The sequence below is a fragment of the Mus pahari genome, chromosome 1, assembly GCF_900095145.1.
Source record: "Mus pahari chromosome 1, PAHARI_EIJ_v1.1, whole genome shotgun sequence".
NCBI classification, from domain to species: domain Eukaryota; kingdom Metazoa; phylum Chordata; class Mammalia; order Rodentia; family Muridae; genus Mus; species Mus pahari.
The window spans coordinates 164,756,310-164,777,268 of record NC_034590.1 but is presented as its reverse complement, the minus strand read 5'-3'; the positions used below and the strand labels follow the sequence as shown (position 1 = coordinate 164,777,268).

At 39.0% G+C, this 20,959-nt stretch overlaps 1 protein-coding gene across 2 annotated transcripts in view; it reads right to left on the bottom strand.

Annotated features, from left to right (window-relative positions):
• The window catches only part of Smc3 (structural maintenance of chromosomes 3), a 44,989-nt gene that overhangs the window by 18,588 nt on the left and 5,442 nt on the right, over positions 1 to 20,959 (bottom strand). For both annotated transcript variants that reach the window (XM_021198564.2, XM_029539423.1), the window contains 11 exons: positions 16,570 to 16,608; positions 15,257 to 15,324; positions 12,028 to 12,099; positions 11,630 to 11,709; positions 11,322 to 11,400; positions 9,655 to 9,772; positions 8,203 to 8,378; positions 7,639 to 7,719; positions 7,077 to 7,241; positions 6,711 to 6,832; positions 4,245 to 4,458 (listed from right to left, as the gene is read on the bottom strand). In XM_021198564.2, coding sequence (XP_021054223.1) covers positions 4,245 to 4,458; positions 6,711 to 6,832; positions 7,077 to 7,241; positions 7,639 to 7,719; positions 8,203 to 8,378; positions 9,655 to 9,772; positions 11,322 to 11,400; positions 11,630 to 11,709; positions 12,028 to 12,099; positions 15,257 to 15,324; positions 16,570 to 16,608 — 1,214 coding nt within the window. The remainder of the gene's footprint in view (positions 1 to 4,244; positions 4,459 to 6,710; positions 6,833 to 7,076; positions 7,242 to 7,638; positions 7,720 to 8,202; positions 8,379 to 9,654; positions 9,773 to 11,321; positions 11,401 to 11,629; positions 11,710 to 12,027; positions 12,100 to 15,256; positions 15,325 to 16,569; positions 16,609 to 20,959) is intronic.

Sequence of the window (20,959 nt, the reverse complement as noted above, 5' to 3'; positions counted from 1 at the left end):
AAAAAAAAAAAAAAAAGGGGATGAAAACCCATAATTACTTCAGGAGTTATGGTAATAAATTATTTATTAATGTAAATTATTTCACAGGCAAGGAATGAGGCCAGCCTAGACAGGGCCACAAATAGAAAACATAATAAATAAATAAAATATAAAAAAAAAAAAAAAAAAAAAAAAAAAAAGAAGGGTATGTAGCTGTTATAGCTGAAACTAGTTATAACCTACCTACCTAAGTTGGCATGTATGCATGTGCATGTATATGTTCTTCCTGAGTGGTGGATATGAAGGTCAGAAGACAACTTGCAGGAATTGGTTCTCACCTTCCACCATATGGGTTCCAGGGATCTAGGTCATAGTGGCAAACACCTTAATCTGCAGAGCTATCTATCACACAAGCCCCTTAATAACTACCTACCAGAGCTGTGTTTCCTACTCTAACATACTGAGTGCAAGCCTTTCAAGATCAGTCCACTATTGTCTATTATCCCTGGTAACTGTACTCAATATGGAACTGTTTGTTCCCTATTATGTTTTTGTTTGTGCAATTAAGAATTAAACAGCACAGACGGGCGTGGTGGTGCACGCCTTTAATCCCAGCATTCGGGAGACAGAGGTAGGCGGATTTCTGAGTTCGAGGCCAGGCTAATCTACAAGGCCAGCCTGGTCTACAAAGTGAGTTCCAGGACAGCCAGGGCTATACAGAGAAACCCTGTCCGAAAAACAAAAACAAAAACAACAACAAAAAAAGAAGTAATTGTAAAGAATTAAACAGCACAAAGAACAGTGTCTTCAAAAACCCAAGACGTTTTAGGTACATTCAAAGGTGAAATTTAACATACATGTATTTTATATGTAAATGAAAAGAAAGTTAAGTCTGTGGAAATAGTCTAGACTAAAGCAGATTAGAGAAAGATAACAAGTAAATAAAATAGAAAATTCTGGATCTAATATTGAATCCCATTTTCATCCAACTTTAAGAAATATATTTGCACAAAAGCCCCCTGGAAACCCTAACCACTATTTATATACAAAAGAAACAATCTGTACATGATATCAAAAATATTAGCACAGGGCTCTTTCTATAAGCAGTGTGAGGCCAACTATGAAAATGGTGAGCCATTTTCTTATCCATAAAACCCTATAAAGTTGGGGCTGGAGAGATGGCTCAGCAGTTAAACTCTCTGACTGCTCTTCTGCAGGTCCTGAGTTCGAATCTCAGCAACCCATGGTAGTTCACAATGAGTAATGAGACCGGACGGCCTCTTCTGGTGTGTCTGAAGACAACTACAGTGTACTTAGATATAATAATAAATCAATCTCTGGGGGAAAAAAAACCCTATAAAGTCATGTAAATCTGAAAATCTGAATCCTTGTGTTCGTTTTAAGAACACACTTGAGGCTGCCTAGGCCAACAGGAATATGCATATGGGGAAAGCCTCCACATACCAGGAAGATGTCACTTTAAAGAAACAATCAATGTGTGGCATTTTTGGCAGATATCAATGATGCCATTAAGTATGCCCAGGCCTAACAATGGGGTTGAACCTGGGGTTGTGGCCCGAAGAGTTGAAGTCTTGTTGCACCGGCTTAAAACTGCAGAGAAGAACACTGAAAACTTAAGATTCTCTGCTCACCAAACACATGCAGGTGAACCGAGCACCCGAGGTGTGCTGTCAAACTTACAGAGCTCAATCAATCCACACAAGTTCCCGCCACACTGACACGATCCTCAATAAAACAAACTGTTCCTAAGTCAGAAAAGAAGTACAAAGAAAACATCCCACAAGAACTAGAGAAACGTTACGGCTCAGAGATAAATCCAACTTAAACTAAAAGAGAGATAAGCATGTGTGTGCATAAGTTAAAAAACACCAAATATATGGGTTTATATATCTACACACATGTATTTTAAGATTTTTATGGTTTCTCATGTTTTTGAAACCAACAACCAATTAGAGCAGTCCTCACAGTGTAGGTACAGGTGTTTCCTTTCCTGGACACATGTCCCACAATCTCTCCTCATCCACCCTGCCACCTTCCACTCACACTTGCACAGACATGCAGAGAGATCGGGGTTCTTTCTTAAGCCGAACTAAAACTTCCATCCTCTACTTCAAGTTTTAAGAAAATTTTAGCTAAATATGTAAACAATGTTTAATTAATTTAGAAAGAACTAAAAAAAAAAATCACTATTATTTTAACTAACAAAAATATTTTTCAGTAAATTATAAGGCTGACGGAGGAGCTGGCTGTGCAATGATGGAGGAGCTGGCTGTGCTTGCTGCCCTCACAGGGGACCGCATTTATGGTTGCCAGTACCTACATAGAATGGCTCACATCTGCCTGCTCCACAGGATCAGGCCAACACACTATCCTTTTCTGGCCTCCGCACATACCTACATGCACATACCCACACACAAAAAGTTAAAAAAAAAGTCTAAAAAAAAAAAACCTGTTAGAATAAGAAACTGAAAACTATTGAATAATTAACATAAATGTATCTTAGATTTGTCTAATATTAAAAAGTAATGGCAGAGTCAAGAAGTGGTGGTGCATGCCTTTAATCACAGCACTCAGGAGGCAGAGGCAAACAGATTTCTGTGAGTTTGAAGCCAGCCTAGTCTACAGAGTGAGTTCAAGGACAGCCAGCTGCACCACCCCCCCAATTAAATAAATGAATAAAAATAAAGGCAGATTATGAAGTAATGAAAACATTTAAAATATACTCAGTCCAGGAGCTGGAGAGATGGCTTACACAGACATACATGCAGGCAAAACACCAATGCACATAAAAACAAATCATTTAAAAATAAATAAAATAAAATACGCTCAATCTATGCAAACGTTCACTAGCATGGACTAACTATCCGTAGGAAACAAAAAGAGGGGCCACTAGATAGCTTAGTAGGTAAATCTCAAGACCCAAACTCAATCCCCAGGACCCACAGAGGAAGGAGAGACTCTCCACACCTGCACTAATGAAAGCACACGAACACAGTATGCAAGACAACACAACACTGTGCACTGGCTGGTTTTGTGTGTCAACTTGACACAAGCTGGAGTTATCACAGAGAAAGAAGCCTCCCTTGAGGACATGCATTTTCTCAATTAGTGATCAAGGGGGAGGACCCATTGTGGGTGGTGCCATCCCTGGGCTGGTATTCTTGGGTTCTATAAGAAAGCAGGCTGAGCAAGCCAGGGGAAGCAAGCCAGTAAGTAACATTCCCCCATGGCCTCTGCATCAGCTCCTGCTTCCTGACCTGCTCGAGTTCCAGTCCTGATTTCCTTTGGTGGTGAACAGCAATGTGGAAGTGTAAGCTGAATAAACACTTTCCTCCCCAACTTGCTTCTTGGTCAACATGTGCAAGAATACAAACCCTGAGTAATTCACTGTGTGTACTAACTGTGGCAGTCTTTCTAACCCTGAGTAAGACACTGTGTGCACTAACTGTGGCAGTCTTTCTAACCCTGAGTAATATACACTGTATGTGCTAAAACTGTGGCGGCCTTTCTAACCCTGAGTAAGACACACTGTATGTGCTAAAACTGTGGCGGCCTTTCTAACCCTGAGTAAGACACTGTGTGTACCAACTGTGGTGGCCTTTCTAACTGAGAGGCTTCTTTGTTCATTTTAAGAACAGCATGGCAAAGCTGGGGAGATGGCACAATGGGTAAGAGGACCTGTTTCCAAGCCTGATTATCTCAGATCAGCCATTTGAAGGAGAGATCTGAGTCCTACAAGCTGTCTTCTGACCTATACACACACAAACACTGAGTTAAAAAAAAAAAATTTTTTTTAAAGACTTATTTATTATATGTAAGTACACTGTAGCTGTCTTCAGACACTCCAGAAGAGGGCACCAGATCTCATTACAGATGGTTGTGAGCCACCATGTGGTTGCTGGGATTTGAACTCAGGACCTTCGAAATAGCAGTCAGTGCTCTAACCTGCTGAGCCATCTCTCCAGCCCCCACCCCACCCCCAAAAATTTAAGCATGCAAGCTTACTTAAGAACACAAATAAAGCAGATAAAATGTATGTTTATCTTACTAAAAAAAAATGTTCACAAAGCTTATGGTTGGTGGTGGTGCACACCTATATTTCTAACATTAGGAGACTGAAGCAAGATTTGAGTTTAGGGATGGCCTGGGCTACACAGTGAATTACAGAAACAGCTTGAGCAACAGAGTAAGACATTGTCTCAACAACAAACCAAACCAAAATATATAAAGCAAATTTTTCTTACATTATATTGCTCCAGATTTTTCTCTTTATTTGCCTCGGTATCCTCCAAATCCTTATGTATAGCAGCAATCTGTCTTTTCTTATCATTAATCGCCTGATCTAAAGACTTCAGTTCCTTTTTAATCCACTTATCTCTTTCTTCTTTTGATGTAAACTGGCTTCCTCGACCCTGCTTTGCATAAAGATCAGTTCTTTCCTGTGTAGCTTGAGCCAACCTACAGAAGTACAAGCCAAATACAAGAAATAAAAATTAATTGTAATTATCAACCCTATAGAAACTATCCTTTTAAAAATTACATTGCATGGGAGCTATAGGTTATTGAGATGGCTCAGGACCCATATGGGAGAAAGAAAACAAGCTCTTCAAGGTTATTCTCTCACCTCCACACATGACGAGCACAGTGAAATAAACAGGGGAAGGGGTTACATGCTAAAAATAACTGCTAACTGATAAAGCTCCTACACCACCTGTTTTTACTTTACTAACACCAAAGGAACTTTAAGATCATAATTACAAGCAGAATAATCCCTTTACTAAGGATTTTAGATAGACCCAAGATCTGAATGGTCACTAAATTTTAGACAATGCTACTGCCCAATCTCAGGAACTTTCAGAAATACTCAAAGTATATTTAACTAACACATGAACTTTCAACTATATAATAAAACACTCTAAAAGATAATATAAAGTGTTTTAAACATATAGAATGTAAGTATTCTGATTACATAAAAATTCCTATAAAATAACAAGCAGGGGATCCTCACACAACAATGGCCAAAGATTATAAGCAGGTTGTTCACTAAAGTAAATATAAATGTCAAAATGTTAATGTAGTACAGCTAGGAGAGTAATTCAACAGAAACATGGAAAAGCACCTTCAAAGCATGTTAAGAAAAACAGAGGGAAAAAAACAACAACAACAAAAAAAAACAAAACTAAATCACAAGGAATTAGCAAACACTGAAATCTGAATTAGATGAATACTAAAATGTTTGGAAATTAAAATAGCATTTTAATGAAAAAATTTCAAAATGAAACATAGTATTTAGATTTGACATGGCAGCACACAGCTTGTATTTCTCAGGTAAACTTAAGGCTGAGGGAAGAGGACCAGGAATTCAAGGCCAGCCTTAGACTCTACAAGAAGACCTAGGCCTTACTTACCACCAACCCTCAAAAAGATGCTGCTTAGATCTAAAAAAGAAACAACAACAAACCCAAACGTCTAACTTGCAGCCGTCACCCAGCCTCTCCGCACTGAGCTGGGTATAGCTCCTTTGGCAGAGGTGCTTGCCTAGCACGCAAGCCCAGTGGGATCTCCTGAACACCTGTGCCACATACACTGTTGGTGTTGCACACATGTGCCTGTGCCTGTAATTCCAGCACTTTCTGGGGGGGGGGGGGGGTCAGGAGGATCAGAAGGTCTAAAGTTACATAATGAGTTGAAGGCCACCCTGGGCTTCATGACCCTGTCTCAAAAACAAACACAACCTCTCAGAACCTCAGACTTCTTAATTTAAAGTAGACACTGGGAGCCAGCAAGAGATGGCTCAATGGGAGAGACTCTTGCTGGCAGGAGAAAACCAATTTAAATCTTCTCCTGACCTCCACAGGCACCATGGTATCACTACACACAATAAAAAGGAATGGAGCTTGGGCAAGAGAGTTCATGCCTTCAACCCAGCACTGAGGAGGCAGAGGCAGACAGATCTCTGAGTTCAAGGCTGGCCAGAGCTATAAAGTGAGTGAGGCTGTCATATTTAAGAGGGAAAAAAAAGTCAGGGATGGTGGTGGCGGCGGTGGCACATGCCCTTAGTCCCAGTACTCAGGAGGCAGAGGCAGGTGAACCTCTGGTCTACAGAGACAGGACAGCCAGGGCTACACAGAGACCCTGTCTCAAAAAACAGCAATCAACTAATTAATTTAAATCCAAAGGTGGGTATGTCCAGTCTCCCAGAGCTTTTGAGTAGTAGCAACCTAGACCATATATGGGCATGATGGCACAGACTATCCTTATAAGGTGAGACCCAGTCCCAGAACCAGAACATAGCTCACAGTAATCATCAGCACTGTTCATATGAAGTGGCCTATGACTTTTGTCTTTACCATGCTAAGACCTTCCTAACTCATAGCTATGTAGGTTGTATAGAGGAACTTAGCAGGCAAATTCAGGAGCAGCTTGGCAACATAGGTTCTTGGTTGTGCTCCGCACATAACCTCTAAGTGCACTTAGCAGCCTAGGCCTCTCCTCCGGCACTGCCTCGTTCCCCTTTCCAACCTCCTGACAACTACCTGCTTGTGTTCAAACGTGGTTTTGCTTTGCTCTTAGTAAAACTACTGGTTATTTTCTTTTTGTGTACACATCTTTTCCAATTCTTTAAACAAGACACCAAGAACCTGCAAACACCCAGAGATCACTGGTAACAACTATGTAGCAAGGTTAATTGTTGGTGAAAATTCTCAGACCTAGCAATTCCTCGCTCTTCTTTTTCTTTTACGCTGTTGAATTTAGGTTCTGTTTCTGCCAGTTCTTTCTGCTTTTCTTCTATTTTTTCAAGCAGCTTCTGCCTCTCTTTTAATAAACGTTTCTGTAAATAAAGCAAGTAAAAATACAATCAGCTTAATTTATACATCAGCAAAAAGTTTTCTCATGAAAATAACTCAATTCTACAACTAAGCTATTAGTAAAAAGAGCACTTAACTAGTTGATATTTGAGTACAAAGCAAATGTGGCAAACCTTCTACAAAAACTCAATTCTGCATCCATCACAGAAACCGTTATCTTCTGTAGTCTGGCCATTACCACAGCTGTCATTTGCAGCAGTAACTTACCCGCTGTTCACTGTTGCCCGCCAGCTCATCTTGTAAATCCTTGGCTTTAAGTTCCAACTTGGTCCTTTGCTTAATCTGCTCTTGTCTTTCAGCACTAAGCTGTTCTTTTTCTTCTTTCATAGCTGAAATTTTTGTTTTCAGTTCTCTAACCTGGCGCTCAATATCCTAATCAAAGAGAGAATGGAGGTCATAAGCAGAAGGACCATGGAAGGACTGTGCTGTCACAAAACTTTTGTACCCTGCGTGCACAGACCGTGAGAGTGCACAGGTCACAAAGCACAAGAGAGGGCCAGAGGACAAATAAATGTATGGAACCGGTTCTCTCCTGTCACTTTTACGTGATTCCAGAAATGAAACTCAGGCGCTGGGCTTGCACCCATACACAGCACACTTTCCTGGCTCCATCCTTTTCTTTCACTTGAAACTCAATACAACAATTATTTTCCAATATTCAACTTCTGTTCGTCCCCTTTATGGTCACCATCCCACAATTCTGGTACAAAAAAATTCTTAACTGTTGAAAATTCAAAAATTCAAACTCTGAACTCAGGCATGACCTCACCTCCATTTTGTCTCTTGCATCCTGTTGGGCATCCCTTAGCTGTCTGGATTTCTCTCCACTCGTTTCTCGCTTAGCAGAAAGCTGAAAAACAAAACAGCCTACCAGTTCTAATGCACTGTGTAGCTAGCATTTTATAACATACAGTTAAAATTACTTTGTAATTGCGAAGAAAAACTAAGAATAATCATTTGCTTAAAATTTTTATAAAAAAAAATTGTTTTCCGTTAAGTCAAGGATAATCTAAAATAAGTTTTTGTATAAATCATCATTATTATTTTATAAAATACATTCTAAAATGTGAAGAAAAAAATATCTGGCCTAAACCCTTTTCTGTATTTTAGATATAATTAGAGCACTAAACATTCCCTTCTCAGTAACCTAAAAGAAATTATTAACCAATGAATCTATGTACACTCAGTAGTCACGACTAGTCTGGGTTTTACAGTAAAACTATCTCAAAATACACACAAACTTTCTAATTAGAAATTACTAAAAGGTACAAACGCAGAGAAGTTAACATGCCCACAAATCAAACCCACTGTGACTGCAGAGGCAGCATCTAACCTCATCGAGCTTAGCACGCGTCTCGTTGAGCTCCTGGTTGTAGATTGTATACTCCAGGGCACGCCTCATCTTATCCCATTTCTGATACTGTGCCAGTTCCTCCTTTTCCTCCTCTAGGGTATGCAATCGCTCTTCAATGTATTTTAACAACTCATTGATCTTTTCCCGTTTGCCCTCTTCAAAACAAAAATAAAACAATGGAAAGAAGATGGTGTTAAATACAATTGTTGTGTAATATAAACTTTTAAAATATAAATTAAAATTACCCTCTAGAATATAGCATTCTTTCTTTGATATCATGTGGTAATGAAATCTAAGATGTAAAAACAGTAATCAAGATTTTTTAATGAAAAAAATGAACAAATTCACACTCTAACAATATCTCTCATGTGGCAAAAGCAGCTCAGCTCACACCTACATCAATGTACTATTCCATAACATTCGAGAAAAAGACCATCACTAGCATTACTAAGTCTCAGTTTTTAATTACTAAGGGCACTGCATGCCATTTCCATACAACAAGTACTTAACTGTAACCTAGGCATGACATTATCTTAACTGCTATCATCTACAAAACAAGTTTCCAGACAAATGCCTTGGGTCCAGAGACTCTAAAGTAATGTCAATTTACTAACTTTAAGCCTACAACTCTCTGTTTCTAAGCAAAGTAGGATTCTTGTAGTAAAATACACTAGTAAGGACTCCAAGTTATATTCCACATCTACCTGTTTCTGAAACATTTAGCACTTGTAACAACTGATATGCCAGTATCTGGAGAGGAGGGCGAAGCAGCCAATTTAAAGACCTCTGCTAACACTTCTGAGGGAGCAGAGTCAAAACCTGCTTGACTTAAAGGCCCTACTATCTAACAACAGTCTGTCTGTCTGTCTTTCCTTTTTTCTTTTTTTGGTTTTGAGACAGGGTTTCTCTGTGTCGCCCTGGCTGTCCTGGAACTCACTCTGTAGACCAGGCTGGTCTCGAACTCAGAAATCCACCTGCCTCTGCCTTCCAAGTGCTGGGATCAAAGGAGCGTACCATCACTGCCCGGCAACAACAGTCTTTCTTTACTCAAAGATAAACTACTAGAAACCTAAAACCTTAAACTACTTCAAACCACATTTTGCTTTATTCAGTATGCAGAATAATTACTATAGAATGTATTTCTGAGGTTAGACAATACCATTTAACTATTAACACAAGAATGATAACAAGAGGGCTGGTGAGATGGCTCAGTGGGTAAGAGCACCCGACTGCTCTTCCGAAAGTCCGGAGATCAAATCCCAGCAACCACATGGTGGCTCATAACCATCCGTAACAAGATCTGACTCCCTCTTCTGGAGTGTCTGAAGACAGCTACAGTGTACTTACATATAATAAATAAATAAAACTTTAAAAAAAAAAGAAAAAAAAGAATAATAACAAGAGAAATTAGACAGTACACATTTATTTTACCTGTTTCTTTCATCAGGGAGATACTTTCTTCTTTACGTTCATCATACACTCTAGTACCAGCTACTTCTCTCAACAGTTTTAATCTCTGAGAATCTGGTGCTGTTGCCATTTGGTTGATCTATAATTTTGGAAAAAACAATTAACTACTGACTACACCCACTCCTTAAGAATAAAACCTCTATGTTAAAATTTTTAGGTTTTATTGTTCAGATTCTTTTTGAGATAGGTTTTATCTATGTAGCCCTGGCTGTCCTGAAACTTTAATAAATATACCAGCCTAGCCTCAAACTTAGAGACCCACATGCCTCTAGCTGGGTCCTCTACAAGAACAGATAGTGCTCTTAACTACTGAGCCATCTCTCCAGCCCTACTTCAGACTCTTTTTTTAACAAGCTATATTAAAATCCTAACAAGACTGTATGAAGATGGTACAGTGGATATACAAATGTCTACAAATGTCTGTGCTAAAGACCTGGCAATCTTGAGTTTGACCTCCAGAACCCACATAAGGGTGAAAACAAAAGCTGACTACGACGTTGTTCTCTGACTTCCACACTCTAGCTGTAGCATGTACCCACATACCATGCACACACATCAATAATTTTTACATTTTAAATTATAAAAAATAACAAGAACTGTATGCTTTAATAAACAAAGATACTGGTACAACCTAAGTGGCATGTGACTTAACACAAATCATTAAATACCAATACTACCACTGCATTGAAGAAATTATGCTATTCTTACACTTTTACATTAAAAAAGAACTGGTTCTGAGTTAAGACACCATGGTTTATCAAAGTACACACATCAAACAATACTCTAGGAAAAAGATTCCAAAACAAAAACATCTACTGAAGAGTAAGTTCTGAGATGGAAATTATAGAGGAAGCAGCAGAATAATCAGCCGGAGTTTATAGCCTAGCTGATAAAAGATCACAAGGAGAATAACATGCAGCACTAAGGTATGCTTTTGCCAATGTAAACTTTTTAATATTAACTTAAAATTTTAACCCTGTAATATGATAAAAATGGGAAGGTTGGTTCCTTCCTTCCTTCCTTCTTTAGTTTTTCCAAAACAGGGTTTTCCCTCTATAACCCTGGCTGTCCTGGAACTTGCGATGTAGACAAGGCTGGCCTCGAACTCAGAGATCTGCCTCTGCCTCCCAAGTGCTGGGATTAAAGGCGTGCATCACCATTGTCCAGCTTAGGAAGTAATTTTTTCAAAACTAATTTTTATAGAACTTATGCAATAGTCTTAGATATGATCACCGTAACTTCTAAGAGCCAAAGTCTTCCAATATACAGTACCTCAGAAGTCACTAATAAACAAGACCCACTTAACCTACTGATGGACTTCTTCCAATATAAAGCTACTGTAGGTGCCTCGTGGTGGCATGTCCTTTAACTCCAGGCACTAGGGCGACATAGGCAGTCAGAGCTCTGAGTTTGAGGTCAGAGGCTGGTCTACATGTATTTGGTACTTCATAGCCATGAAAAACAATTAACATCAATAAAAAGAAATCAATGAATACAAAAGACAGTAATGCCTAGTTTTTTGGTCCAACTTAACAATTAGAACCAATAAATCAAAATCATTCAGGGGAAGACCATATCAAGAAAAATAATTTTTACAAAAAAAAAAAAAAAGGACACAATTATTTTACCTTTCCTTGTTTAACAATGTAATAAGGATTACTTCTGGAAAACCCAGCACTTTCAAGGAGATTCATCACATCATTTTTCCTGTTAATAAACAAGAGAAATTTCAAGATAAATAATTTTAAAACACCCAATAATAAACAAGTAAATTATCTTTGAAGTTAAATAGTATTAGAAACTACAGACTAGAAACTGAATCACCATCTCTCAGAGAAACCTGGAACTGCATTTTTCACACTGAATGCTCTGGTAAGAACCCACTTGTGTTTTTATGAACATTTGTAACAAACTGTAAACAAAAACAAATCCTTACGTGACCATCTTCTTATCTAGGAAATATTGATCTTTTTTGGCACCAATAACTCTTCGAAGTGAAACTTCCTCTTTATCAATCTAAGAAGGAAAAAAAAAAAAAAAGTCCAGATAGTCAAGTAGACAACTTTTTACCTAAGTTCATTCTAAAATCCTTGATCATAACTATTTCAGATTTTCAATGATTTCACTTAAGATGATACTATATTTAGAAAACATTTTCTTATAATCGCTTTACATAATCCTGTTCACTAGAATGCTCATTAAAATTCAAACACAAAATCCATTGACAAACTACTTACTTTAGCATGAACTAAACTATAAATCTTTAATGCTTATAATTTTAAGCTATTGCATAAAATTCTCAACATTACTAAAAAGAAATTGACTATTACTTACTGGTAACCGGTTGTCCGAATTGTCAAAAATGATTTCCACAAAAGCAGAAATAACCCGAGGACCTGTACCCTCCTGGAATGTGGGGGGGAAAAAAGGAATAGGGTATTTGTAACTTAGGTGGTACTTTCATATTCTTTAAATCCATTCTAAAGTCTAGCACAGACAGGCATGGAACAGGACACCTGTAATCTCAGCACCTGGGAGACTAAGGTAGGAGGATTAACATTTAGTTCAATGTCAGTCTAAGCTACACAGTAAGACCCTTTTGTGCCCTCCACCTAGCCCCCAACACATATAAAGCTGAGTACATAACACAGGACTCCATCCTTGGAGGCTGCACTCTGGCCTGTCTTTGTTTTATTTTTTTTTAAAGATTTATTTATTATTATACATTTATATTATTATTATATATTTATTATTATACATTGTAGCTGTCTTTAGACACACCAGAGAGGGCATCAGATCTCATTACAGATGGTTATGAGCCACCATGTGGTTGCTGGGATTTGAACTCAGGACCTTCAGAAGAACAGTCAGTGCTCTTAACCACTGAGTCATCTCTCCAGCCCTTTGTTTTATTTTTCAGACAGTTACAGTATGTAGCCATAACTGGCCTCAAACTCAGAGGCCATGCTGTCTCTGCCTCTCAAGTGCTGGGATTAAAGGGCTGCACATCATGATAGCCAGTTGCTTCTTGCCCACCATGAGATGAGGAGCATCTGTCATACGCTCTCAACCCATGACATCTTCTTGAGCCAGAAAACAGAAGCAAGGACCAGGGACTGAAACCTATGAAACCAACATAAATATTTCTGCCCTGAAGCTGTTTGTGCCAGGTATTTTATTACAGCAACAAAACTCCACTGAAACTACTTTACTGGGGCACAGTAGCATGCAGTCACCTAATTCTACCAAATTGCTAATATTCAATATAATTTGAGGCTCCTTTCTTGTAGTCCCATCTTAAGGTACCCTAAGAAACCATGTGATGATTACTAGAAATCTGTTTTTAAAACATGTGACACATAGTATGTGATTTTAAATCTGTTAATATAAATACACACATTCAGACCAATCTATGCAACAACTACATACTAAATCCAGATGATTTACCATCCTTTCTACCCAGGTCAGGTATCATTCACTGTATCAAGTCACTACATGTTTTCTGGAAATGGTAAAGTACCAGCAAAGCTAGCATGAGGACCTGAGTCTGGAACCACAGCATCACATAAAAGCTGAGTACAACAGCCATGTCTATAACCCTAGTATTTGGGGAAAGGAAACAGAGTCAGGAAAGGTACCTAGGAGTTTACTGGCCAGCAGCCTAGTTGAATGGAATTGATAGGATCAAATTCAGAGAGACCCCATCTTAAAAATAATGCAGACAGCAATAGAGGAAAACATCTGATCTTGACATCTGTCCACCCCTCCACACACACACACACCCAATGCCAATCTGAGAAGTCTAGTGAACATCCTATACTGTATCAGTTTTGATCACTGAGCTACAAACTCAAAGCAAAGAAAAAAGTCAATGTTTAAAAGGGACTTCCTATATGTAAAAAATACCATTTAGATATACTGTACAATTTTATCTAATCTTAAAGTTGTACAATATTTAAATTTTTTAAGCTTTTATTTAATTTGTATTTTGCCTCCATGTATATCTGTTTAAGACTGTGAGATCCTCTAGAACTGGAATTACAGGCAGTTGTGAACTGCAACGTGGGTGCTGGGATTTGAACCTGGGTCCTTTGAAAAGAGCAGCCAGTGCTCTTAATTGCTAAGTCATCTCTCCAGCTTCCTATATACAATATTTAAACCAGCTAAGTTGTGGTGTCTCATTACAGCCATTTGTAACTTCTTACTCTAATGAAATTTATAACAATTTTCCTTACAGGTTTTGTTTTGTAGTGCTGGGGGTCAAACCTGTTGGCCTCAAACAAGCCAGGCAAGCATTCTACCACTGAACTACATCACCAGCCCTCAGCATACTATTTTTCACATCGAAAACAATACCAAATACAAACACAAACTTCATTTGGTTTGCAATGGTTAATTCTGTATGCCTTCAACTTCCAGCTGGTCATCTTAAAGCTCCCCAATTTGCAATTCTTTGTCCTCAGTAAACTTGTCTACAGAACCATGCCAGTAATAAATGTAAATGGGCTGGTGAGATGGTTCAGTGAGTAAGAACACCTACTGTTCTTGCAGAGGACCCAGGTTCAGTTCCCAGTACCCACATAGAGTGGCTTACAATCAGTTTCAAAGAATCCAATGCCCTCTAGCTTCTCACGAACTGCATTTATTTGACTCATACACAGAGAAGCAGGGAAGCACATGCACATACATAACACAAATACAATTTTAAAAGGAAACGTATAAAGCCACAAATGGTGGCTCATACCTCTAAATCCAGCACTTGAGACGAGGCAAGAGGATTACAAGCCTGAAATCAACTGAGCAATGAAATGAAAACCTGTCTCAGAAAAGCTAACAAGGGCTGGCAAGGTGGGTCACCAAGAAAGAAAGAATGCTTGCCATACAACCTTGCTGTCCTGAGTCCAATCACAGGAACCCAAAGGAGAGAGATCAGCTCCCCAAAGTTCTCTCATCTGAATACATACACCTTGGCACATGTACCCACAAACACACAATAACAACTTCTAAAAAACAAAGCCAGAAAAAGTTCATCTGAAAAAGTGTATGTATGTATATATATATATATATATATATATATATATATATATATATATATCTTCTATTATAAAATTATTAGGCCTATCTGGCCCTGATGTAATACACTAAATTTTACAACAAAATAATATACTTGAGGAATTAAGACTACATCATGTTCACAGAGGATCTATAACTTGAACTTATTTTAAAAAGATGTGTTTATTTTTACTTTACACACAGATTTTGCCTACATATGTGTCTATGCACCACATGTATGCCTGGTACTCCGAGACCAGAAGGAAATACAGAAATTTGTGAGCCACCATGTAGATGCTGGAAATATGGCCAATCCCCTGGAAGAGCAGCCAGTGTGCTCTTAACCGCTGAGCCATCCTTCCAGTCTGTCTTCCCCATCCCCTTTTAAGATAGGATCTCACACTGCAGCTCAAGCTGGCCAGGAACTATGAGCTGCTACACCCAGCAATTTTTTTCTGAAAGTGAAGATTGAATGTATGCTTTAAAATACTTAACAATGAGTCTCACTCACATGCAACAAAGCCAATCGCTGCTCTGGACGAAGATGGCTGAATTCATCACTGAGAACGAACTGGATTGCTAAAAACACAAAATAAGGTTATTAGCACATCCTAAAGGAGAATTTAGGGCTTATTCACAACTCCATAACTTAAGAATACCACATGTAATGTAACAAACACTGCAGATAAACTGTTTCACACATAATGATTGCAGACAATTCTCCAGTATATCAGACAAATCACTGGTAGGGAAATCAAGAAATTGAGCTTCTACTGAAAAGGACATTCAAGTGTCAAAAAAACTAAAAGAGAGAAGCAGAAGACAGGTCTACTCCCTAATAAAAGCTTACACTGATTAATTAGGTCAGTACTATAAAGTTATGTACTACATAACAACAACTACATAAATAGGCCACATAAGGTTTTAATCGCCTAAAAAAATTTTTTGCCTAATGATGTACAACGTACTGCTACACCTGAACACATTTCTACTAAGAAATATAGGGAATTGTTCTAAATTCCCAGCTTCTGCTGCACTGCTTATACCATAGTTCTACGAGAACTAGTCCTACACTACACACAAAATACCTAATTAATGGGCCACTGTCAAGATACAGAATATTTTAATTCAGCTATTCTGGTCCAGGTCCTAAGAGATCTCTAAAATGCAAGTCAGCCTGAGAACACAAGGGAGGGAACACTCATGTGCAATGCTACATGCTCTGACAGACTGGACGTTCCTCCTCTCCATGGGATGGGGGATTAAACTGTCCACCTTTCTCTGGGATTCTGAGCTGCATGCTTTACTTCTACCTGCCCTCTGACCAGCACCAAATCAGTCATTACCCGAGTTTCTGCATCCTTCAGACACACGTGTAAAGACACAGACCCTTTCCTCCAACTAAGTGCTGTTCTCCATGAGCACTACCAACTAAGCTAACATTTTTAACCCCTCCTTAGACTACAGCCCATCTTGCCTCCTTTTTTTCTCCACAAAGAATTTGTTAACAAAGGCATCTTAAAGAATCTCAAAGCTCTGTCATCTTCAAACAGGTGTCAGTATTTCTGCTGCACTGCTCTATTGTTTCTTAGACTCCATCTAAGAGAGACACTACCATTATAGCATAAATAATCTCAGCAAACGTCTCTGCTGTCTCAAAGACAGACTGAACACACACAATTCAGATCTAACCTGCTACACTAAACAACAACCATGTATGACTTCTTAGGTTTCATACAAACATTATTTCAGAAATCAAATATTTAATAAACCATCTTAAAGACACTTGAGTTTATAGTTAAAAATCCAAAAATCTATACTTACCATAAAAGAAGTTGCTTTTTCCAGATCCATTTCTGCCCACTATAAAATTTCAAAAAATACTGATTAGTTCATATAAAAACCAGACAATTTCAATGTATTAAANCAACTTTAAATTTTTAAATGCAATTTTCTAACATCCTACCTTAGTATTTAAATAAAAAGTAGTGACCAGAAGAAACCAGCAGAGGTGTAATCACCTACTGAGTTTAATCTTTATATAGACTTTATATGATAGTCTTTGTTCTATTTTGAAACCTAATCTTCTGGTTAGTCTCATATTATGCAGTCCAGACTAGCTGCTAAGCCTCAGCTTCCCAAGTGCTGAGATGATAGACACGCACCACTACACCTGGCTTCAGTTTCTCTTTTCTTTAATTGTCTGTGTCTGTTGTGTCTTCGTACACCCATGCATGCCTGTGGAGCACAAAAGTCAACATGGGTGTCTTCCTCTCTTGCTGACCTTAGTTTTGAAGACAGCCTCTCACTGAACCTGCAGTTCACTGTTTCAGCTAGAATGACTGGCCAGAAACATGGTACAGTCTATTCCAGCCTCAGTGCTAAGGCTATAGACATGCCCCACTTCGACAAGGATGCTAAAACCAAGCCTCAAGCCCCATGCTTGCAGAGCAAGCACTGTACCCACTGAGCTGCCCCACTCCCTTAATTCTTTTGCTCTTTCCTAATATTTTAAGTAGAAGTAACTATGCTACCTGACATTGATAACTCACTAAAATACATGAAAAATTATACCTAAATTATACATGCTACTTTAGCAATTAGATTCACATAGTGTTACCTTTCTCAAATGCTTAAGCATTTAAGCTCCCACGCATTCTCATGCTAAATTACTTATGATCAGCCTTATACACTGATGCAGCCTAGTGGAATTACAAAAGTATAGACAATTATAAGGCACTTCTTTGGTTTTGTGTGTTTGTGTTTGTGTGTGTGTGTGTGTGTGTGTGTGTGTGTGTGTGCGTGTGTGTGTGTGTTTGTTGTTTTTGGAGACAGGGTCTCACACTATGTAACCTGGAACTAGAGGTATATACACTAGGCTGGCTTCAAACTAACAAGACATCTTCCTGCCTCTGCCCCCTAGTTCTGGGAATAAAGGTGTGCACCACCATCCCCAGCTACAGGCATGTTATAAAGACATTTAACTTTATTTTTAAGGTGTTTGGTGGTTTGGTTTGGTTTTGGAGACAGGATTTCTCCATTTTATTGCCCTGGCTGGTCTGGGCCCTTGCCCTATAGACCAGACAGACCTTGAGCTCACAGAGATCAGCCTGCCTCTGCTTCCTAAGTGCTGGGAGTGTGCCTTGCAGAGATTTGTGTGTGTGTGTGTGTGTGTGTGTGTGTGTGTGTGTGTGTGTGTGTTGGGGGGGGGGGTCTGCACGCATTCATACATAAGTTTTGAGTGAAGGGTGCTAGGAACTGAACCCTGATCCTAAACTAAAGCAGTATGTGCTCATAACTCCAGTCATCTCGTCAGTTCTGAAAGGCACTTGAATTTGGATATTAACAAATCTACACATTTGGCTTTCACCAGTCAAATCCTGGGTAATATGGGTACCAAAATTGCTATGCTGATTATTAGAAGAAACAATTCATTAATTTTACAACAGTAGTGAGATAAACACTGAGAGTTCTTGTTTAAAAGAGTATGCCCATTGTCAAGTGATTAAAAAGCAAAGAATGCTACAAATAGAAAAAAATCATTATTTTAGAACTATCAAACTAAAGGCAAAACTCATCAAGAAAAGTTAAGTATAAAGGCAATTAAAAAAATATACAGTTGCATGGGGCTGGAGAGATGGCTCAATGTTAAAAGCACTGGCTTCTTTTTCAGAGGTTCTGAATTCAGTTCTCAGCTTGCAACTCCAGTTCCAGGAAATCTAATGTCCTCTTCTGTTCTAATCACTAGTTATGCACATGGTACAGACATAAATGCAGGCAAAACACCCATATGCATAGAGTAGAATAAAATGGAATAGAATAGTTGCATGGTCCAAAAGTATTTCCCTGTATTAATTATTTACAAGGGGAAAAACAGTATATATAACACTAGCCACGTCCCTGACCAGTTAACAGTAATTAACAGCACCAATAAGGTGAATGAACCTCCTGTCTCCAAAACTGCTGTGAAAACACAGGACAATGTAGCACTTTTTAGATTACAGGTCTGTACCACTATGCTTGGTAAATTTTTGTTTTTTATTAGCATTGGTACTTCTAAAAAATGCTATAAAAGACAAAAATTTACCAAGCATAACAGACCTGTAATCTAAACGCTCTAAAGGCTAAAGGCTAGGGATTTCTAGTTAATACAGCAAGGCCTATTTCAAATCTAAATAAATATTAAGTAAATAAGTTAAATAAAAATACTGTCCATGGGAGGATAAACCTCCTAGTAGTCAAATGCAATAAAATAAAAACCCTAGTATCACACACAGGCTGTGTTGATCAGGGAGTCTCCAAGCTCCCACAAACATTATAGGTTATTGCCAGTGTACTTGGCTGACTACTAGAACTATGTATCTCTCAATATAGAGATCCTATTGCTGAAGACACCACAGACTTTGGTTGCAAGACACTGAGAGATCAAGTTCTATCTGAGCTGCAAGCTTCCTGCCAGCTTTCATAGGCTGGAAAGTACTGCAGCAGCTGCTAGGGGAGAAAAGTTATCAGTAGTCCAACCCAGCTGCAGACCCCATAAACTACAATAATGACCTGCCTGGTAAGATCTGCCCAGGGGTGTAACTGTGGCATGACTATTGTGAGGATAACCTAGGCTTTCTGGTTAGATGTGAGGCTCCCTCCACAGGTGGACACTATAAACCTACACAAATCTCATGGGTAGGATCATCAGAGGCCCCAGGGAAGAACTTCCCACAGTTTAGCTAAATGGACATGACAGTTTTTATTTTTTTAAGATTTTGTTTTTAGAGCCGGACGTGGTGGCGCACGCCTTTAATCCCAGCACTCGGGCGGCAGAGGCAGGCGGATTTCTGAGTTGGAGGCCAGCCTGGTCTACAAAGTGAGTCCAGGGCTACACGGAGAAACCCTGTCTCAAAAAAAAAAAAAAAACAAAAAAAAAAAAAAAAGATTTTGTTTTTATGTGTATGGGTGTTTTGATTACAAGTATATCTGGTTACCACATGCATGCCTGGTGTCTTCAGGGTCCCAAAAAGGGCATCAAATCCCCTAGAACTGGAGTTCAGACAATGGTTTATCTGCCATCAACAGTCATCTGAAAGAGCCATTTCTGTAGACCCTAAGTAGATGTGGTATAAGGCTGCTTCTAAGCATGTTTATGCCCTTTGATGAGTGAGCCAGGGCAGTGCTAGAGAGCTTGCCCCAGTGGTATGAGTATAGGAGAGTTAGCTGACTCAACTCCCAGGCCCGGATCCATGGCTGAGTTGGTCCACCCCAGTATCTACCCTCATCAATGACTTGCGGAGCTACTGAATTGAAGAAGTCAGTCCTGCAAATCCCAATCTACAAGATCTCCATGACTTAGGACAACTACGGGATATCAGAGGAGTCCCAGTGAGATTCCAGTACTGATTGACAGTGTGTAGCACTAGCGAGAGGTCTCAAACCAGACTAATGGCTCATTGCAATGAACATATGCAAGCAAAGAAGTGTGGATAAAGAGCATACTGTGGGACATCCTCTATCTCCCACTATGAGGGTTTTTTAGGGCCAGGGGGTGCTACAAGCATAGAAAGAGGGTACAAGAGGACAGGTAGAGATGAGTGGGATTAGGGTGCATGATGTGAAATTCACAAAGAATCAATACAACGTATTTTAGAAAACTGTAAATGGGGCGGGAGAGACGGCTCAGAGGTTAAAAACACTCACTGGCTGCTCTTCCAGAGGACCTGAATTCAATTCCCAGCAACCACATGGTGGCTCATAATCATCTATAATGAGGTCTGGTGCCCTCTTCCGGCCTGAAGGTATACATGCAGATAAAACACTATATACATAATAATTTAAAAAAAAACAAAATTGTAGATATACATATGCCTAGTTAAATTTCAATTTCAGACAGTGAATAATATTTTAGTGTATGTACATCTTATCCAATATTTCCTTTGTCTTACTTGGAATTTCTAATGGTTAAATGATCATCATGTCAAACAAGGGGAAATGCTAAACCTACTGTTGTGCAGAAATGTGCACAAATTCCAGATAGCTACAAGAGTCACATGCACTCTCCTTTTTAGTGCTCAGTAGTTTAGTTAAAGATGCTTGTGCAATTTAAATTAAAAAATTATTTGTGGCCAGATGTGGTGGCGCACGCCTTTAATCCCAGCACTTGGGAGGCAGAGGCAGGCAGATTTCTGAGTTCGAGGCCAGCCTGGTCTACAGAGTGAGTTCCAGG